The following is a 16,756-nucleotide window of genomic DNA, read 5'->3' as shown; positions in this document are numbered from 1 at the left end:
CTAGAGGTACCTCTAGTCCAGGGGAGCAGGTGGCTCCAAGAAGGTCTTGTTTGCTGTCTTCCTGGAGGGGAGGGGCTTCTGGGATCTTCTTTCCAAGTTATCAGAATTTATACCCAAAACATCATGTTATACTTTCCACCCTTTTCTTTTCAGACTTCTGAAAGAACCCCCTGTATACTCTTTCATTTACATGCATTTTCATGATCTTTCATTACATTACAAACTCTTTACATGTCTTTACATTATGTTCCATTAATTACACATACTTTCACTACATACATTTTCATTATCTCTTTTATTTTCACCTATTTCCAAGAAAAATTGTCCATTTCCCTTATAGCCAATGACAGCTATTTATTCATAAACCACCATGTGCCTGTCGAAACTCTTTATACGTGATCTCATTTAAACCATATGACATCCTCATGAAGAATTATTATTCCCAGCTTATAGATGAGGAAACTGGAACTTAGAAAGGATCAGAAATTTGCCCAAGGTCATAGACAATAAATGTTAGCCTGAGGACTTGTACCTGAGTCTGTGTGATTTGAGCCTGAGTCTTCAGTCCTTAAAGTAACATCGCACATCTTATTATCACTCCTCGATTACCCACAGCTTGAGTCCTCCACCAGCCACTGTGTCATCAGAAATCTGACTGGTTTCACACAATTTCCATGGTCTTGACAATTTATTGAAATAAAAAAATATATCACAGTATTCCAGTCACATTCACATCCACTTCGTCAGTGGAACTTCACATCCCTGAAACAAGTCAGGCATTGTTTTCTAGTTTTACAGATGAGGAAACAAAGGAGGACAAGTGATTTTTCCCAAGATCGCATGGCTAGAAACAACGGAGTCCGAACTAGTACTTCTAGGCTCTTGAAATATGCAGAATTCTTTCACTGCACTATTTTGCTTTAATAAATAAAATAATAAATAAATAAACCTTCCAAGGGAACCTTGAGGAATCATTCCTCAAGCCTAAGTTTCCAAAGGGAGTTGTTACCAGGCTGTCACCTAGAGCTTCTTGGCAGAGTGAAAAGGTTCCGTTCCAGCTGGATCCTTAGGCCAGAATGTCTAGTCTCAGAATGCCACAGAGAAATGCAGGGCCATGGGATGATTCAGGTCTGTCAATCCTCCCAGTTTCTTGTCCATGGACTGTAAACCAGCTTTGAATTTAGACTCCAAACTGACTTGGGGAAGCTGGGCCCAAAGCTGTCATTTCTGGGTGATTCTGTTTCAAATAGCCCTTTATCATATAGAAAGAGTCTTGAGTGAGGAAGAGGTCTCTGCCTCACCCTTCTCAGCTCTATCAGAGTCTATAGGGCCCTGTCTATAGAAAAGGCCACCCACACACTCTGCACCAGCATAGTGAGATGGTTTCCTTCTGCCTGGGCACCTAGGCCAGCCCTGCTGGGCCTGGCTAGGGCTGGCCCTACTGGGCTTGCAGAAAAGTGTCCAGACTGGCATCATGTTTTACTTCTGACTTCTGGGGCCCCTCCAACTAGTCCATCCAGGACAAAGCTGAAATCAAAAGCACCCTCTTAGCCTGAGTCAGTCATTTGAGTGCAGACTGGAGATCAGTGGCGGGGTGACCAGGTCTGAGTCAAAGCTGCCCAGGAGACCATCCAGGGCTGCCACACAGTCCAGAGGGAGAAGATCATGGGCAAAGTTCCAGTCAGATGTTCCTAGGTCACCACAGCTGGGTAAGCCCAGAAGTGACCATTCTTCAGTTGGTTGGTTCCACTGTCCAGTTGGGGCCTTTGAGGGAGCAAGAGTCATTTCTGGGTGATTCTGTTTCAAATAGCCCTTGGCCAGGGCTTGTGGAGGCCAGCTGTTCTTGGCATCCAGGCACATTCTGTATTTGAGGCCAAGGTCACTTGTTGAGGAGGACTCTTCCTCCAGGCAGTCTGCCTTGGCTGCCCTCTCCTCTGTGCCTCTCGTCTGTTTTAGGTAGCCCTGAAATGCCACCATGGCTGGGTCTTTTTCTTCAGTCACTTCAGGCTCCAAGGGACTGACATGGCCCAAGGATGAGCCATCTTGTACATCCCTGGGCTGCGCCTCAGAGTTCTGGACTAGGCCAATGCCACTGTCATCCTGGCCCTGGCTATTGCTCCCCACCTGCTGCTCCCAGTTGGGTCCTGTGCCAAGACTCAGGCTGGGCTCCTGCATGCAGATCCCGCTGTCTGTGCTGTTGCTGCTGCCACTACTGCAGCTGTTCTCCAGCTCCAGGGGTGCCCTCTTTCCCAGAGTCCGCTCAGTTTGGGGGTGGGGAGCAGGGAGGAGGAACTGAGGCTCTTCAGTTTGCAGTGATGGCTTGGCACTGCCAAAGCCACTGTCCGTGCTGCCATGCAGCTCCGAGTTTCTAAGCTCTGGGGACACCTTGGAGAAGGCCTCCTCATCAAGGGGATGGATGGTGTCTTGGGTGTCTGGGCTGGGAAGCTGTTTGATGAGACTGAAGGGACTAGACTTCTCAAAGACCTGGAGAGGAAAGAAAGGAGCGGGTGAGGCAGAGGGCCACCTGGAGAAACCTACTCGTGTTGCTGTGGGAGGCCATGAGTCCAGGAGGAGAGATCAAGGAGGTAGTGCTCCAACAAAAGGGGACTACAGAGCCTGGAGTACACAGCCACTTGTTCTTTTTGTTTTGTTTCAGCATCAAGTCTTCCTCCTAATGCAATTCTCAGTTTGGCTCAGGCCAGATACATAAGAAGCCAGTATTCTCAGAGCCCAAATGAGATGACAAGCAGAAGGGGATCTGCAGGGAATGGTGAACAATCTCAATTGCTGTGCTTTGCAAACCTGAGAGCAGGCTGGACTCATCTAGATCTAGAAGTGTGTTTCAAATGCTTTTGACTATGACTCCAAAATAAGCAATGCGTTATATAATAACCTGTATGTAAGTAGCCCATAAATGTATGACGCATATACAAATAACTAAAACTAATTTGACAAAATAATACTTATTACTACCAGTGATCTGTTTTCTATTCAATTCTATTCTATCTCATCCTACCCATTTCATTTTTTCAAATGCTGGATGTGAGACATCAAATTAATTTCTCTACTCCCCGAGTTTCACAAACACAGGGTGGCTGCAATGTGGGGCAGTGGAACAAGCACAACTAGCAGCTGAAGAGGATATTAACTGCCAAGGTTCTCAGGGAAATCACTTAACTCTGGCTCTTCCGTCCCAGCCATACTAGTGTTCTTTCTGCTCTGGAACACATCAGCACAATGCTGTCTCAAGGCCTTTGCACATGCTGCTCTTTCTAGTTGGAATACCCTTTTCTCAGTGCTTTGCATGTCTGTATCCTCCTCATCGTTCAGCTTTCAGCTCGGATGTCGCCTCCTCAGAGAGGCCTTCCTGATCACCCTTGCTATAGTAGTGCTCCAGATACTCTCTCCACATTAACTTAGCTTACTTCTTCCCAGCACTTAATTCCTGGAATTATTTTTTAATTTGTTTTCATCTGTCCTCTTCTGTCCCCGATCCCAACATGCACATACACACACAATCACTCCCCACCTACAAACTCCTTAAGAGCAGTTGCTATCTAGACTTGTCAGCCACTCTGTTCCCAAAGCTTAAACTGGGCTGGCACATAGTAGGCATTCATAAGGTTTGCTGACTGATTTACTGACTCACTGTTGCACATCTGCTCTCATTCTCTTTGTATGTGATGACTCTAATACAACTCTTATTGGTTGAGTTTCTATTAATATAACATGGCTTGGTGATTAAGGATGTGTATTCCAGAGCCAGACTTCATGAATTCAAATCCCATCTCTGCTTCTTTTCAGCTCTGACACTTTGGTTAAATTCATTATCCTCTCTGTGCTTTAGTTCCTCACCCGTAAAATGGAAATAATGACAGTATCTGCCTCCTCATGTTGAGGTTAATGCATGTAAAGTGCTTAGAACAGAGCCTAGTATATAGGAAGCACTCGACAAATATTTGGTGAATTGAATTTTACTCTCCAATAGTTCTCTGAGAAAGTATTATTGTTTCTATTTCCTAGAGGAGAAAATTAAACCTCAGAGAAGGTAAGTGATTTTCCCAAAGTATGTAACTCTCCTGATTTGAAATTCCCACTTGTCCAATATTACTTACCTTGATATATTGTTGAAGAATCAAATCAAAGCAGCTAATGAATGTGAACAAGCTAAGGAATGTGAAGGCGGTCTGTGCACTATAAGTTGTTCATAAAGTTAGTGATGACCATGATCATTAGATAAATGAATTGGGCTGTATTTGTCTTGAGGGGGGAAAAACTCTCAAGAGCAACTCAATTCTGTAATCCAAATGTATAGAAGGAACAAGAAACCAGAGGTTGCCTGTAATCTCCTTTGGCATTTTGTATCTATGTCTATTTCAATGGTTTGCAAGAAAATTAATAGTTTATACGATCACCCCACCTGGCTGTAACCAAGCCCCTCTGGGACCAGGGCCACATTAATCAGCATGTCCTAGGTACTCAGTAGCTGCAGCTCAACTGCCACCACATTTACTCTTTTCCTAGATACTTTTCCTGATGCCTGACTAAGAACCTCCCATCCAGTGTACCAGGACTACCCTTCTCCACTTCTCTACTTTATAGTTATCCATCCTGAGGGCAGGCCCCATGGTGCACTCATCTCTATATCACTTCATCCCAGCTCTGGGCCCTGCACATAGAATATATTCAAAGTTCTTGTCAAACAGGCCAATGCATATGTTTGTAGACCTGAATCTCTGCATGGCACAGAGAAAGGACAATGAGCTACACACTTAAGCGAGACACAGAAAGCACTTTATAAGCCCTAAGGCTGGAAGGCGCTGCCTGTTCCGAGTTTCCTTTTCATACTTCCCTACCCAGGGCCCTGCAGCTAGGAACACAGTTCATTTTTGCCTGGACAAATACCCTAATTAGGCCAGGCAGTCCCACCCCTCTTCTCTCCCTGTCTCCCCACTTCCTGGAATTCTTACTCAAAAGAATTTCAGAGGGTCTTTGTCTCTCTCCTTATTTTTCCTAGAAACCCTGGGATTGCTCTGCTGGGTCCCCTTCCAGATGTGAGCCAGTGGTGGGGGATGTGGCAGGCAACCTTTGGAACAGCCTGAATCTCGGGCCAGAGAGAGGCTGAAGTTTGGAAATGCCGCCCAGTGCTGCAGGTTAAGTTTTGGAGGCTTGTTTACCATGAATGAAGCATTTTTCAGAACTGTGTAGCAAGAGGAGACACTCAGGGAGGGGTTGGAGACTATGGCTTCCTCCAAAAACCTCTCCTCTCCAGCATCACCTTTCCCTCTGCTCTCCCACTCTGAGGGCAGCCCAAGGGCCAGCACCTCCAGCCCTGCGTTCTTCCCCTTCCAGAGTACTTATCGCCAACCACTGTGGGTGGGAAAGACTGGGTTCCATCCCGGCTATTCCTGGCTGTGTAACCCTGCACCTGTAACAATCTCTCTAAGCCTCAATTTTGTCACTTGTAAAATGAGGACAGTAAATATGCCCGACTCAGAGGTACTAATAATGCACAGGGGCTGGTCCATAGCCAATTACTAGTATTTGGTAACAAACTGACACGTGGGGGGTTGGGACTACTCAGTACGTATCTTATCTGGGTCATTAGAAAGAAACCTTCTCAGCACTGGGCTTATGGTCAAGTTTTCACTCTGCCCCCAGGTGCTTAATGAAGGTGCTTTCCGATAATGTCAGGGAAGGGACTACCTATGAAGGAGCAACTGTCTCCTGGAGTCCTGGTGGCTAGGAAGGATGGGGTAGTGGCCTTCCTGTGAGACTTACCAGGACGGCAGGCAGCTTTCTCCGGTGCCGCACATATAGCTGGAGGACCAAGTGATAGGCCAGGGCTCCACAGAGCAGCAGGACAAAGGTGAAGAAGATGCTGAGGTTAGTCACGGTGAAATCTGCAGGCCAAGAGAGATGCATTTGAGGCCAGGCACTGTGGGACGGTCAGTCCTCAGGGATCTCATGGCTATTTTCTGGAGCCACTCAGTGAGTAGCCCAGGTGACCCTCACCGACCCAGGCTACCTCTAGACCACAACCCTAGATGTATCTGGGTTCTTCGGAATCGCTGCCTGGTCTCTGAACCTTGGCCCTGAAGGGTTTCCTCACTATACACATTGACTGCTGCCAGCTCTCTGCACTCATACTACAGCAGGCGGAACAGTGAGTCAGAATGGTATAGCAGGTAAGTACAGGGACTTTGGCAGCCAGATCTGGGTTCAAATCCCAGCCCCACCACTTACTAGCTATGAGGCTATGGAAAGATTCCTCAGCCTCTCTTAGCCTTAGTTTCCCTATCTGTAAATGGGAAAAATAATGGCACTTACTACACAGGATGGTTGCAAAGTACACAGCACTTACCATCTACCAAATCCTTTACTTATGTTATCTGATCCATATAACAACCCTAGGAGGAAAATACTATTATCATCCCTATTTTTATAGATTAGAATCCTAAGTCCCAGAGAGGTCAAGCAACTTGCCCAACATCATGTACCTCATAAGTGGTAAAGCAGGGATTTGACTCAGACCTCTACACAAAGTTATTTCTTTTTAAGTGAGTAAAAGCAGAAAAGGCTCTTAAGGCTGTCTGACACACAGATGATGCCTTACTCTGCTTAAATGAGAGGAAGGCTTAAGCGACAATGAGCTTTCAAGTACTTTGGAAATGTAAGGACTCACTTTGGTCTTTGCCAGACCCTGCCCACAATGGACTGGGAACTTCCAGTGTACTGACTGTTGGCATGATTCATTGGGCACTGGACATATGCTGTCCTGAGTTTTCAGTTACAGCTTCCTCTGGGCACACCCTGTCCAGACTGAAAGATCCTTGGGGCAAGACCATGGCCTTCACATCTCAAATCCCCTTCCCCTTCCCAGTGCCTGGCTGAGAAGCTGGCACAGTATTTGTTGACTTCAGCAGCTGTGGCGAGGAGTCAGCTAAGTTCTGCTTTCTCTAAGGGGAAGGTAAGGAGAAGGCCCTTTGTGCCCTCAGCTCTAAGAGAAGACAGCAGAGGACTGTAACAAACAGGAACTACCACAGCTGACTGAGGGTGACCTGGGGGCTTCCTAGGGAGGATAGCTGTGCTCAAGTGGAAGTATCTGCAGAATCAGGACACCTGGCTCTGCCACTGTACCCTAAGAAGTAGCTTAAATACACTGAGCCTCAGTTCCCTCATCTCTAAAATGGGGACAGTAGGAGCTCTCTCATAGGGCTGTGTGAGGATGGAGAGCTTTGCGGGGGAGTGCCTAGCACAGTGCCTGGCATCAGCAGTTTTTTGGATTGTGTAAGATACTTCCTGTGAGACCCTTCCTGCCTGTCTCCCCTTAGAACAGCAGCCCTGACCAACTCACACTGCCGAGACAGCACGATGCACTCCTCCTCGGACCATATCCCCTTGTTCACTCGGGAGCCCACAGAAGGTTTCACCTTGACACAGAACTCTCCCACCTCTCCGGGGATGGAGAAGTTGAAGTTTTCATGTTTTACCTTCTTGTTTGTGAACTGAAATGAAAACAGTGACAGCAATAAACAAAATATCCTTGTTTCCTGATGCATGGAAGCTGGGAGCTGGAGGGGCCTTTAGATGTAATCTAGGCCAATGCCCGTCAATGTTCTAATACAACAAACCCTGTATTATCAATGTAGCCCACTATCCCTGTGATTACCATGATTTATTTTGTATTAAAAAATAAAAGGAAGTGTTTTAAAGATGCTGAGGACCTTCCTAGAGGGGGCTGGAATCTACTGTGGTAGGAGGGGAAGAGGATGGATTTTGCAGATTCCAGCTCTCCCACTTACAGGGGTGTCCTTGGGCAATTACATAGCCTCTTGGAGTCTCATTTTCCCATCTATACCAATGGAATAAATATCCACCTTCAAGGAGACAAGAAACAATAGTTACAAAATGTCTCGTGTGTTTTGTGACACCTAGTAGGCAGTGTCTTCCCTGCCACCTGAGAGGAGCACCAGTTTTAGGGCTGAGGTCATCTCAATTCCTTTCCCACCCCTACGGCCTCCCTATACTCTACTGGCAATTTCCCCAGCAGTGCACAAAAGGCACTCCCAGCCCAGGTCCTGTGGCCTTGGAAAATCTCATACCTTGTAGTGTCCTGGTACTTTTCGAATTGCAATCTCATACTCGCGGAAGTATGGGAAGATGCTTTCATATGTGTCGTTTTTAGGGGCCATCTTGGGCCTGGGGGGCTGGATCTTTCCGAAGATGATGCCGTCGTGCATTTCTAGCTTGATGCTGCCAACTGTCAGATTCACTGTGTGGGGAGGCAAAAACATGAGGCCTGCAGGCTGGGAAGGGCCTGGGTCCCCCACCCATGCCTGGCCTCCAGGGTCGAGCTTTACCACCCTAAAACCTGGGCCACCTAGCAGAACATTAAGACTTCCTGGGGAGCACATTAAAAATACAGATGGGCCCACTCAAGAAACAGCGAATCTGAATTTTTGAAGCAGGATCCTAGAAACATCCAATATTTTCAACACACTCCTCAGGTAATGTTTCTGCAGCCAGCTGAGCACTGGCCTGCAGGCAGACATTTGGGAACCAATGATCTAAAACATACTAGACTATCAGTTCTAACTGAATTCTGAAGAGCAGGCTCATCACACAGCACAGTGGGTCCCAGCCTGCAGAATAGGAAAAACTCATTGTGTTTGGTGCTCGTTCTTCCCTCCTATCTTAGAGAGACTCCCAACTTCTCCTTGTAGCACCTCCTTACTTCAAAGCCTCAAATCTTAAGCCCTGGGAGTTCATCCCTAAAGTGTGTGTGTGGGGAGCTGATCCAATTCTGCCTGCTGCTTGCCACCCTATGCTGAGTGCTTATAGATTTGATTCCTCTCCCAGAAACCTCCAAGTCACAGGCCTGGCCCTCGTGACTCAACTGCCCCAACTCACCCCCAAACTTCTCTTCTATAGGAAAAACAACTCTAGTTCCCTTTTAAATCTTGAACAACTTGACTATTTTCATCTAAACTTTCTCCAAAGTCCTGACTCAGGTTTGTTTGAGCAACTAGTTCCCCAGCCAGGAAGCTCGGATGACATGGCGAGCTACGGGAACAGAGAGAAAAGTTCTAGACTAGAGCTTCTGGCTAGAAAGGACCCCAAAAGCCATGTTCTAGGCCCAGGAAAGGAAAAACACCTTCATCTATGGAGAAGCGGGTTCTCGTGATAGTCCAGTTAGAGTGCCGGCTTCCGTCCACTGCCCGGACTTTGGCTCGGTAACCGTAGTTATGGTATAGGTCTAGGGTTGCCATGGTGAGATCACAGGACAGCAGCAGGGTCTGATTACAGCTGGGGATAGACTTCCAGGGCTCCATGCCATACCTGGGGACATATCAAGGTAGGCACTGTCAGAGAAACTTGTGTTCATACCTATCTCTTTTAAGAGGGAAGAAGCAAGAGGCCAGGGAGGGTGCTCCCATGATGGTTCAGCCCTCAAGGTATTTCCTCTAGTCTAGGACATCTAATTGCAAGGGGGTCTACCTTGGTTCTGGGACCCTGTACCAATTTCTCTGTGGTCTTACAGATTCTTAAATTGGAATAGTCACTTCCAATTTGTCGCTTAAATCCTAACTCCTCCAGGAAGACTTGCTATTCCTTGAAACACAGCCTAATTTCTCCCTTATCCCAACTACATTTACAGTCGTTAGGGTTTCCTTCTTTTTCAACTGTACTATGGGTGATTTTCCTGTTTTTCCAGTAAGATGGAAAAACCTAGAGGGTAAAGGCAATACTGTGGCTTTCTCATCCCAGAGCTCCCAGCACACCGCTCAGTACATATGAGACTTAATCAGTACTTGTCAACTGATGGATCTATGCCAGGGTCCTTCCTGGTGTCACTTCAGCAACAAGGCAGGTATCTTCCTACATCAAGGCAGTAGAAGGTGATGGATTCAACCACTCCTTCCTTCATCCCTCTCTTTCTCTCATCCTCCCTCTTCCTTACCTCAGGAGCTCCACTTCATAGTAGGTCCTTTCAGACTGATTTGGGATGGGTGTCCAGTGGAGGATGTGGCGGAAAAACTCTGCTTCAAACCACACAGATGGAGGGCTGAGCAGTTCTGTTGCTGGAGAGAAAAGTATTAGTATCAGAGCTGGCAGAGCCCACCTCCTACTGCATGCTGCCCTATGCTGATTGCTTACAGATTCGATTCCTCTCCTAGAACTCTCTAAGTACACAGACCTGGCCCTTGTGACTCAGTCCCCAAACTTCTCTTCTGTAAGATAAACAACTCCAGTTCCCTTTTAAATTTTGAACAATTTGACTTATTTTCAACTGAAGATGGTGACAAGCATTCTAACAGCTCCCATTTATTGAGTACTTTACTATGAGCTGAGTGCTCTGCTAAGTACTTTACATATATCATCTCATGTAATTATCACAACAGCTCTGCAAGGTAAGCATTTATTACCCCAATTTTACTGGAGAAGAAATGAAGGCTCAGAGAGGTTAAATGACTCGCCCAAGGCCTCCAGGGCTAGTAAGGGGAAGAGTGGGCCTTGAATACAGATGTGCCTAATTCCAGAGCTAGTATTGTGTCCTTAAATCACTGTCCTGTGCAGTCTGTGATCAGAAGCAGAAGCGGTGGCTGAAAAGAGCCAAGCTGGGTTTGATACATCCCAGGCAAGGAGGCAGGGGCTGAGGGCTAAGGTATGTCCACAATGAGCTTTGGGATGAGCTAGTCCCTGGCTCTGCCCAAGGGCCCCTCTCTGGAGTTCTTTGAGTACCCATATACCCTTCCTGTTGGCACTTGCCTATTTCTCCTGGGCAACCCCAAGCTGAAGCCTTACCCGATTCCCCAGCTTCTAGAAGGGCTTTACCTATAGCCAAACGCCCAGCTTCAGGCTGGGTGAGAACATACAGAATGAAGTAGCTCTCATTGTAGACTGGGCTGAGGACATTTCCACAAAGAGCTAGCACCTTTGGCTCCAAGGTGAAATACTAAATACCAGTGCCCACCTCCATCTCCTGTCTCCTCCTCCCTCCCAACACACACCATTCACCATGGGAAACCAATTTTAGGAGCCTCAAACTAGCACTGGCAAATTATTTGCACCTTACCAAACCCGTTCTCTCATTTGTAAGGGTGCAAATACACCTATGTTAAGAATCTTGCCTATCAAGTGCAATGAAATAGGTCAAGGCCAATACCCACACCCTGCTCCTCTTCTCTTCTCCTTGATCTCTTAATGTCTCTAGTCAGCGACTCTCTCAGGCTTCCCTTGTTCTCTAACTTATCATCCCTCTAATAATGCTTCTTTTTTCTGACCGTGATTCTCTCTTAGAAAGTAAATCTGTCCCTGCCCCTTGCTTTCTTCTTTATATTGTCTTTGATCTTCACGTCTGTCTTAATTTCAAAAGGTTAGATGGAAAGTGAAAAAAAAAATGCAGTGAGACTTTGTGGTGTTTGGGCTGCACATACCCAATTCAGCTCTTGGTCATGTGAATGCTGACTGCATGTTTTACTTTGTATTTTGGTGTGTGGACGCAGTTTCAGTCCCTGCTGATCCTGCCTCTGCTCTTGGTCCTTTCATTTCCCAGACCCTTTCATTCTCTCTTTCCAGGGTTTACTCTTCTCAGTTGCCGAAACCTTCCAGGGTAACAGGCTGGGTTAGGAAACTGAACTAAGGAGTAGCAGTAGGGATGAGAGAGGCAGGTGGCAATGGGAGTGCATAAGGGGCTAAAGGAGCAGGGATGATCAGATGCGGGTGACAGGTGTAGTGAAGAAAAGAGCTGGGATGGGGCTGAGATGCACAGGGCAGAAACAGGTTAATTGAAAGGCTAAGGGAAGGTTGAGTCAGATGGGAGAATCAAAGTAATTCTCCAGAGGGACAATCAGTCTCATCATTTGAACAGGAACAACAAAAAAGCCACCAATGCGTCAGGAGATGGATGGACGATGAGTTAGGGAAGAAGGTCATTTAACTACTCTATTCCCCTCCACACACACCCCACACCCCTCCAAGAAATCTCAGCTACTTCTACAACTGTGTGCCTGAGACCTGGGTTGACCAGAATGAGGGAGATTCAAGGAGAGAGGAGATAATCGGTGCCTCTCTTCCCAGAGGACCAGCCAGACGGGGTCTTCTGTAGGACGCAGAACTCTAAGGTACGGGTGACGAATGTGGGAGTCGGGTCTGGCCACCCACACTGCTCAGACGGAAGAGCGCTGAGAGGGCAAGGCAGGGCGGATCCCGATCCTTACCGTGAGCGCGGGAGCCGAGGCGCAGGCTGAGGAGCGCCGCCAGCGGCATTACCAGGCTCGGCAGCATTCTAGGCGCGCCGCATCCTCCGCGGCCGAAGCCGAAACAAGGCTGCGCGCCTTCAGCCTTGCTCTGCTGTGCTGCGACTGAAAACTCCGGCCGTCTGCCCCGGCCGTCTGCCCCACCCGCAGCCCGCGAGGCTGACGTAAGCGAGGCGGGGCCTCGAGACGTCCCGCCCGCGAGGCCTCTGTGTCTGGGGAACTGTGCAGGGCCGTGTACCCACGGCTGAGCACCGACAACCTGGGCTGGTGGGGAGGATGCAGGGACAGGGCGGATGCGCGACTGTCCGGGGGCGGGTACACGGCTCCGGCCAAGGTTCCTCTCCCCCACCCTAGGCCCCTCAGTGCTATCGGGTGAAAGCGGTCTGGGTAGCCGGGAGAGGTGCAATGTGTGCGTGCGTGTGTGTGTGTGTGTGTGTGTGTGTGTGTGTGTGTTGTGTGTGGTATTGTGTGCGCGCATATATGTGGGGGTTGTTGGGTGGAGCTCAAATGGCTAGGGATAGCCTTGGCACCTTGGGTGCGGAAGATGGGGTGAGGTTGTCAGAGCTGATTTTACCAGACAAGTAGGGTGGGGGTTGGAGCTGTGGCCGTGTCCGCTCGGAGTTGAGGAAGGAGATTGTTTAAGGCGATCAAGGGACGTGTGCGAGGACACGTGTGTGTCTTGGTGTCTGTTATCCTAGTACCTCGGCATAGGGCTCTGAGCTAAACCAACTGTAAAGGAGGCACTTTTCTACCTGACTTAATAGTTTTGGAGAGGTGCCCATGACGTCTCCCAGCGGCTTTTGGCTTCTTTCGCGTGCCTGAAATCTTAGTTTAGATCTTTTTTTTCTTTCTTTCTTTTTTTCCTTCTGGGTAATAGCACTTCTGGAGAACTGGGTAACACGACATCAGTCACTCATACCTCTGTGTCACTTGATTCATCTGGGACTTGACTCCAGATGCACCAAAGGTATAAGGGAATAGGAGACTTTTGTTGGGTGGTGAAATGTGCTTCAGAGTAAGTGCGTGTATAGGGGAGGGGTGTGGGGAGGGTGTCCCATCCTGTATATGAGAGTCTACTTTGGAACTATAAGCCCTCACTTTTCGATGATGATCATGAGGGTCAGGGATGCCCTAAAATAGCGGAGAGTGTTATATGCCAGCTGGACAGCCAAGGCTACCCTAAATGGACAGTTTTTGTTGCCAGGCGGTCAGATCAGCTGGGAGGAAGAGCCCCACGGTTTTTAATGTGCGATAATGTTTTTTTGCACCCTCTATTGCCCAACTGAGAGATTAAGAGTGGCCAATGGCTCAGAAGTACCCAAGCATGACCCAAGGGGTGTGGCCCCTTCCTAAAATGACTTTTTAGTTCTCACTGACCTTTTGGAGGAGTACACTGTGCTGTTTCTTTCTGAACCTGTCTTTGCTTTTTTGTTGAGTGATAAGAGTTTAAAAGTCTCACCACATTATTGTTTGAAAAATGCTCAGGATTTTTAATTCACTCTCATGGCAAATATTATGGCACACTCATTATGAGCCGGACAATTTATTGAGGCTGGTGATGAAAACAAACTCTTTCCCCAAGAATTTTACAATCTAGCTAGAGACAGAAAATGAATAAAGATTTTAATGCGTTGTCGTAAGTGCTTTGGAAAGAAAAGTGCAGGCTATCATGAGGACATAGGAAACAGGCACTTGACCACAATTGGGGTAGAGGATAGGGAAGGCTTCTTGGAGAAGGTGACATCCCCAGCAGAGACTTGGATGAGTAGGAAGTGAAGAGCAGATAGAGAGAGTGTTCCAGACAAAGGGAAGTATATACTTAGAGATGAGGGTATACAGCATTTTCAAAGAATGCTGTAAAGTAGGTAAGTTAGTATTCCGGTTTAAGATGAGAAAAAACCCCATGGCTGACGCAGTTTAATGTTTCACTCAGGGAACGGCCAGCATTTGAATGTAGGCTATTCTAACCTATGCTGCTGTAGCACCCAGAATAAGAGTTGTCAGATATATGATTACCATGTCTTTTTTTTTTCAATTCATATGTTTGTTTTGTTTTATATTCAGTTATTCATTCTCAGTGTTCCGTGACTTCTAGTACTCATACCTATATCAGAAAAGATAGCAGAAAGCAATTATAATAGTATCTTTTGTTTAGTGAGCTCTTACTATGTATCAGGCACTATGCTAAATAATTAATGTATTGTAGCAGAGACTGGCTAGATGCTTAGCAATCCCATTTCCTCTTCCTGAGCACACAGAACAACTATATTTCCTAGCTTCCCTTGCAATTATGTGGAATACATGACTGAGTTTTAACCAACGTAAAGTTAAATGGTGGGGGCCACTTCCTAGCCTGGCCTCTCTGTTTTTACTATTCTGTCAGCCAGGTGGAGGGGGGCCCAGTGGATGACTCTAAGGGGATGGAAAGAGTTTGGGTCCCTGAATCACCACTTAGATGGGAGCTATGCAGGAAAGACACCCAATCTATGTTAGACTGTGACTTGAGTAAAGAGTGAACTCTTGTATCTAACCACTGAGATTCTGGAATTTTTGTTATAGCAGCTAATGTTAATTATCCTGATCAATGCACAAACACTGTTTCATTTAATCTTTATTACCACCCTGTGAGATTGACATCATTATCAGTATTTTACAGATGAGAAGTCAGAGATTATGTCACTTGTCTGCGTTACTCAGCCAGTGAGTGGCAGAGCTGAGAGAACACACAGCCCAGGTCTGTTTGACTCCAGAGCGCATGCTTTTACCACCATATTAACAATGCCCTTCTCAATCTTGGAAGAGTTCTTGGAAAAGACAAAAGTCTAGTGTGTTGAGAGAGAGAAAGAGAGTGAGGGTAGGGGAGGAAGAACAGCTCAGAACTGAGTGTTGTGGTTAAAGGGAATGTGGTGAGCCCCAGGGAATATGTGGGCAGAGCTGGGTAAGGGTAAACATCTTGCCCACATGGCCACACTGGGAAATTTTTAGGGCAAGTTTTCAGGTCTAGATGGTTCCATTGTTGTATTTTCCTTTTATTTTACCTTGGTCTTCAGGATGATGGTGGAGTAGGGTGGGCATCTGAGTGGGTAGGAAGTCCATGTTCAAATGTGGTAACAGGCACAACTTGCAGTTTCTGTCCCTGAACTGGTGATTAGGGAAGTTCCAGACCTTGTGATCACTGTGTCAGAGCACATAAAAAGGAGAGAACCCTAGACGGAACCGACCCCAAGAAGGCAGAGAAAAGGAAGCTGCCTGGGAACACTTGGCATTATTGGGTCAAGGAGAATCACAGATGTAAGATGAAGGGGTCACCAGCTTCCACCTGTCTGCATATAAAGAGTTCAGAAGGGACAGAACCCCTTTTGAATGTCCCTTTCTACTCTGTTTGGAGGGTAACTCAGGCTTGAATAGGGAGTTGTTTGAATTTTAACTGGGTGAGTGAGAGGCATCCAAACCTGAAGGGTTTGGAGCAGGAGACGGACAGGGCAGATCTGCATTTTAAACAAAAGAGGAAACCTAGAGCATGGAGGTGACTAACCAGAGTGACTTGGCTAGTTAGTGGTGGAATCGAAACCCTGTACTCCTGATTGATGTTAACTCTCTTTGCCTTGTACTCCACAGCAGCCAAGCTTTTGGAACTATGAAGACTATGTGACAATGCCATGGCCATCAGCCTAGAGGAAAAGGGAAGAAATATTGATCTTTTAGGTGAGGGACCTCCCCTGCTAATTCCCTTGAATCAGCAGGGTTGGAACTAAGAGTCTTCTCACGCCCGAAGTCTACCGAGGATTTTGTTCCTGACCAGTGCCAAGGTTCACAAAGCTTCTGGGAGGAGCCAGTGGGCCTTGGAAACAGGAGACCTAGTTCTAGCCTCAGCTTGGCCACTCCTAGCTGTGTGCTCTTGGGCCAGTCCCTGTACCTCTATTAGCCATTGACAAGATAGGAATAATTGTAACCTTTGTGGGCTGTTGTAAGGCCAGATACAAAAGTGTTCTGACAACTGATAAAACTTCCCAAATGAGAGTGGGTGTGGTTAGCAGAAATATTCAGCAGGAAGACCTCACACTGACTAGGGGAACCTTATCCCCTTCTCCCACTGTCTGCTTGTTTATGTTCACTTGGCTTCTCTCCAGGCTGTATGTTGTGCTGAGCCCTACCCCATTCCAGGATGATTGGGATCTCTGACTGTACTTGGGACCCCTCCTCACTTCCAAAGTGAGTTTTAAGAAAATCATCTTGTCCAAAAGGGTGAAGACCTAGTTCATTGCCATTGCTTTGTGAACTTGAGATGCAAGAAGTTAAGAACAGAACATTGACAAAAATATCCTATGTCATTTCAAGAAACTGCTGTGTCTTCCTTCTCTAGTCTAGATGACTTTGACTTCTCCAGTTTTTAGGTGTGTTATTTCCATTTAATTCTAAACTTAACAGCAATCTAAGCCTCCTTCCCACAAATGCAAGAAATCCATCTCATCTGCTCATGGGTTTCCATTCTG

At 46.9% G+C, this 16,756-nt stretch overlaps 1 protein-coding gene across 2 annotated transcripts; it reads right to left on the bottom strand.

The window, feature by feature from the left end:
* Window positions 1-673: 673 nt before the first annotated feature.
* On the bottom strand, window positions 674-12,393 carry IL10RA (interleukin 10 receptor subunit alpha). 2 transcript variants are annotated; one of them, XM_039888033.1, is made up of 7 exons: window positions 12,225-12,393; window positions 9,965-10,079; window positions 9,158-9,342; window positions 8,106-8,275; window positions 7,358-7,508; window positions 5,782-5,903; window positions 674-2,484 (listed from the first exon to the last, which is right to left on the bottom strand). In XM_039888033.1, exons 1-7 carry the CDS (start codon window positions 12,289-12,291, stop codon window positions 1,558-1,560), a joined length of 1,737 nt encoding a protein of 578 aa, XP_039743967.1. In that variant the 5' UTR covers window positions 12,292-12,393; the 3' UTR covers window positions 674-1,557. The 2 variants fall into 2 exon arrangements, with proteins under 2 accessions (XP_039743967.1, XP_039743966.1); XM_039888032.1 differs by having other exon boundaries at window positions 9,965-10,085; window positions 12,225-12,391.
* Window positions 12,394-16,756: the final 4,363 nt, after the last annotated feature.

The sequence above is a fragment of the Pteropus medius genome, unplaced genomic scaffold (genome assembly GCF_902729225.1).
Source record: "Pteropus medius unplaced genomic scaffold, Ma_sr-lr_union100, whole genome shotgun sequence".
Classification (NCBI taxonomy): domain Eukaryota; kingdom Metazoa; phylum Chordata; class Mammalia; order Chiroptera; family Pteropodidae; genus Pteropus; species Pteropus medius.
This window is presented reverse-complemented; position numbering and strand designations above follow the sequence as displayed.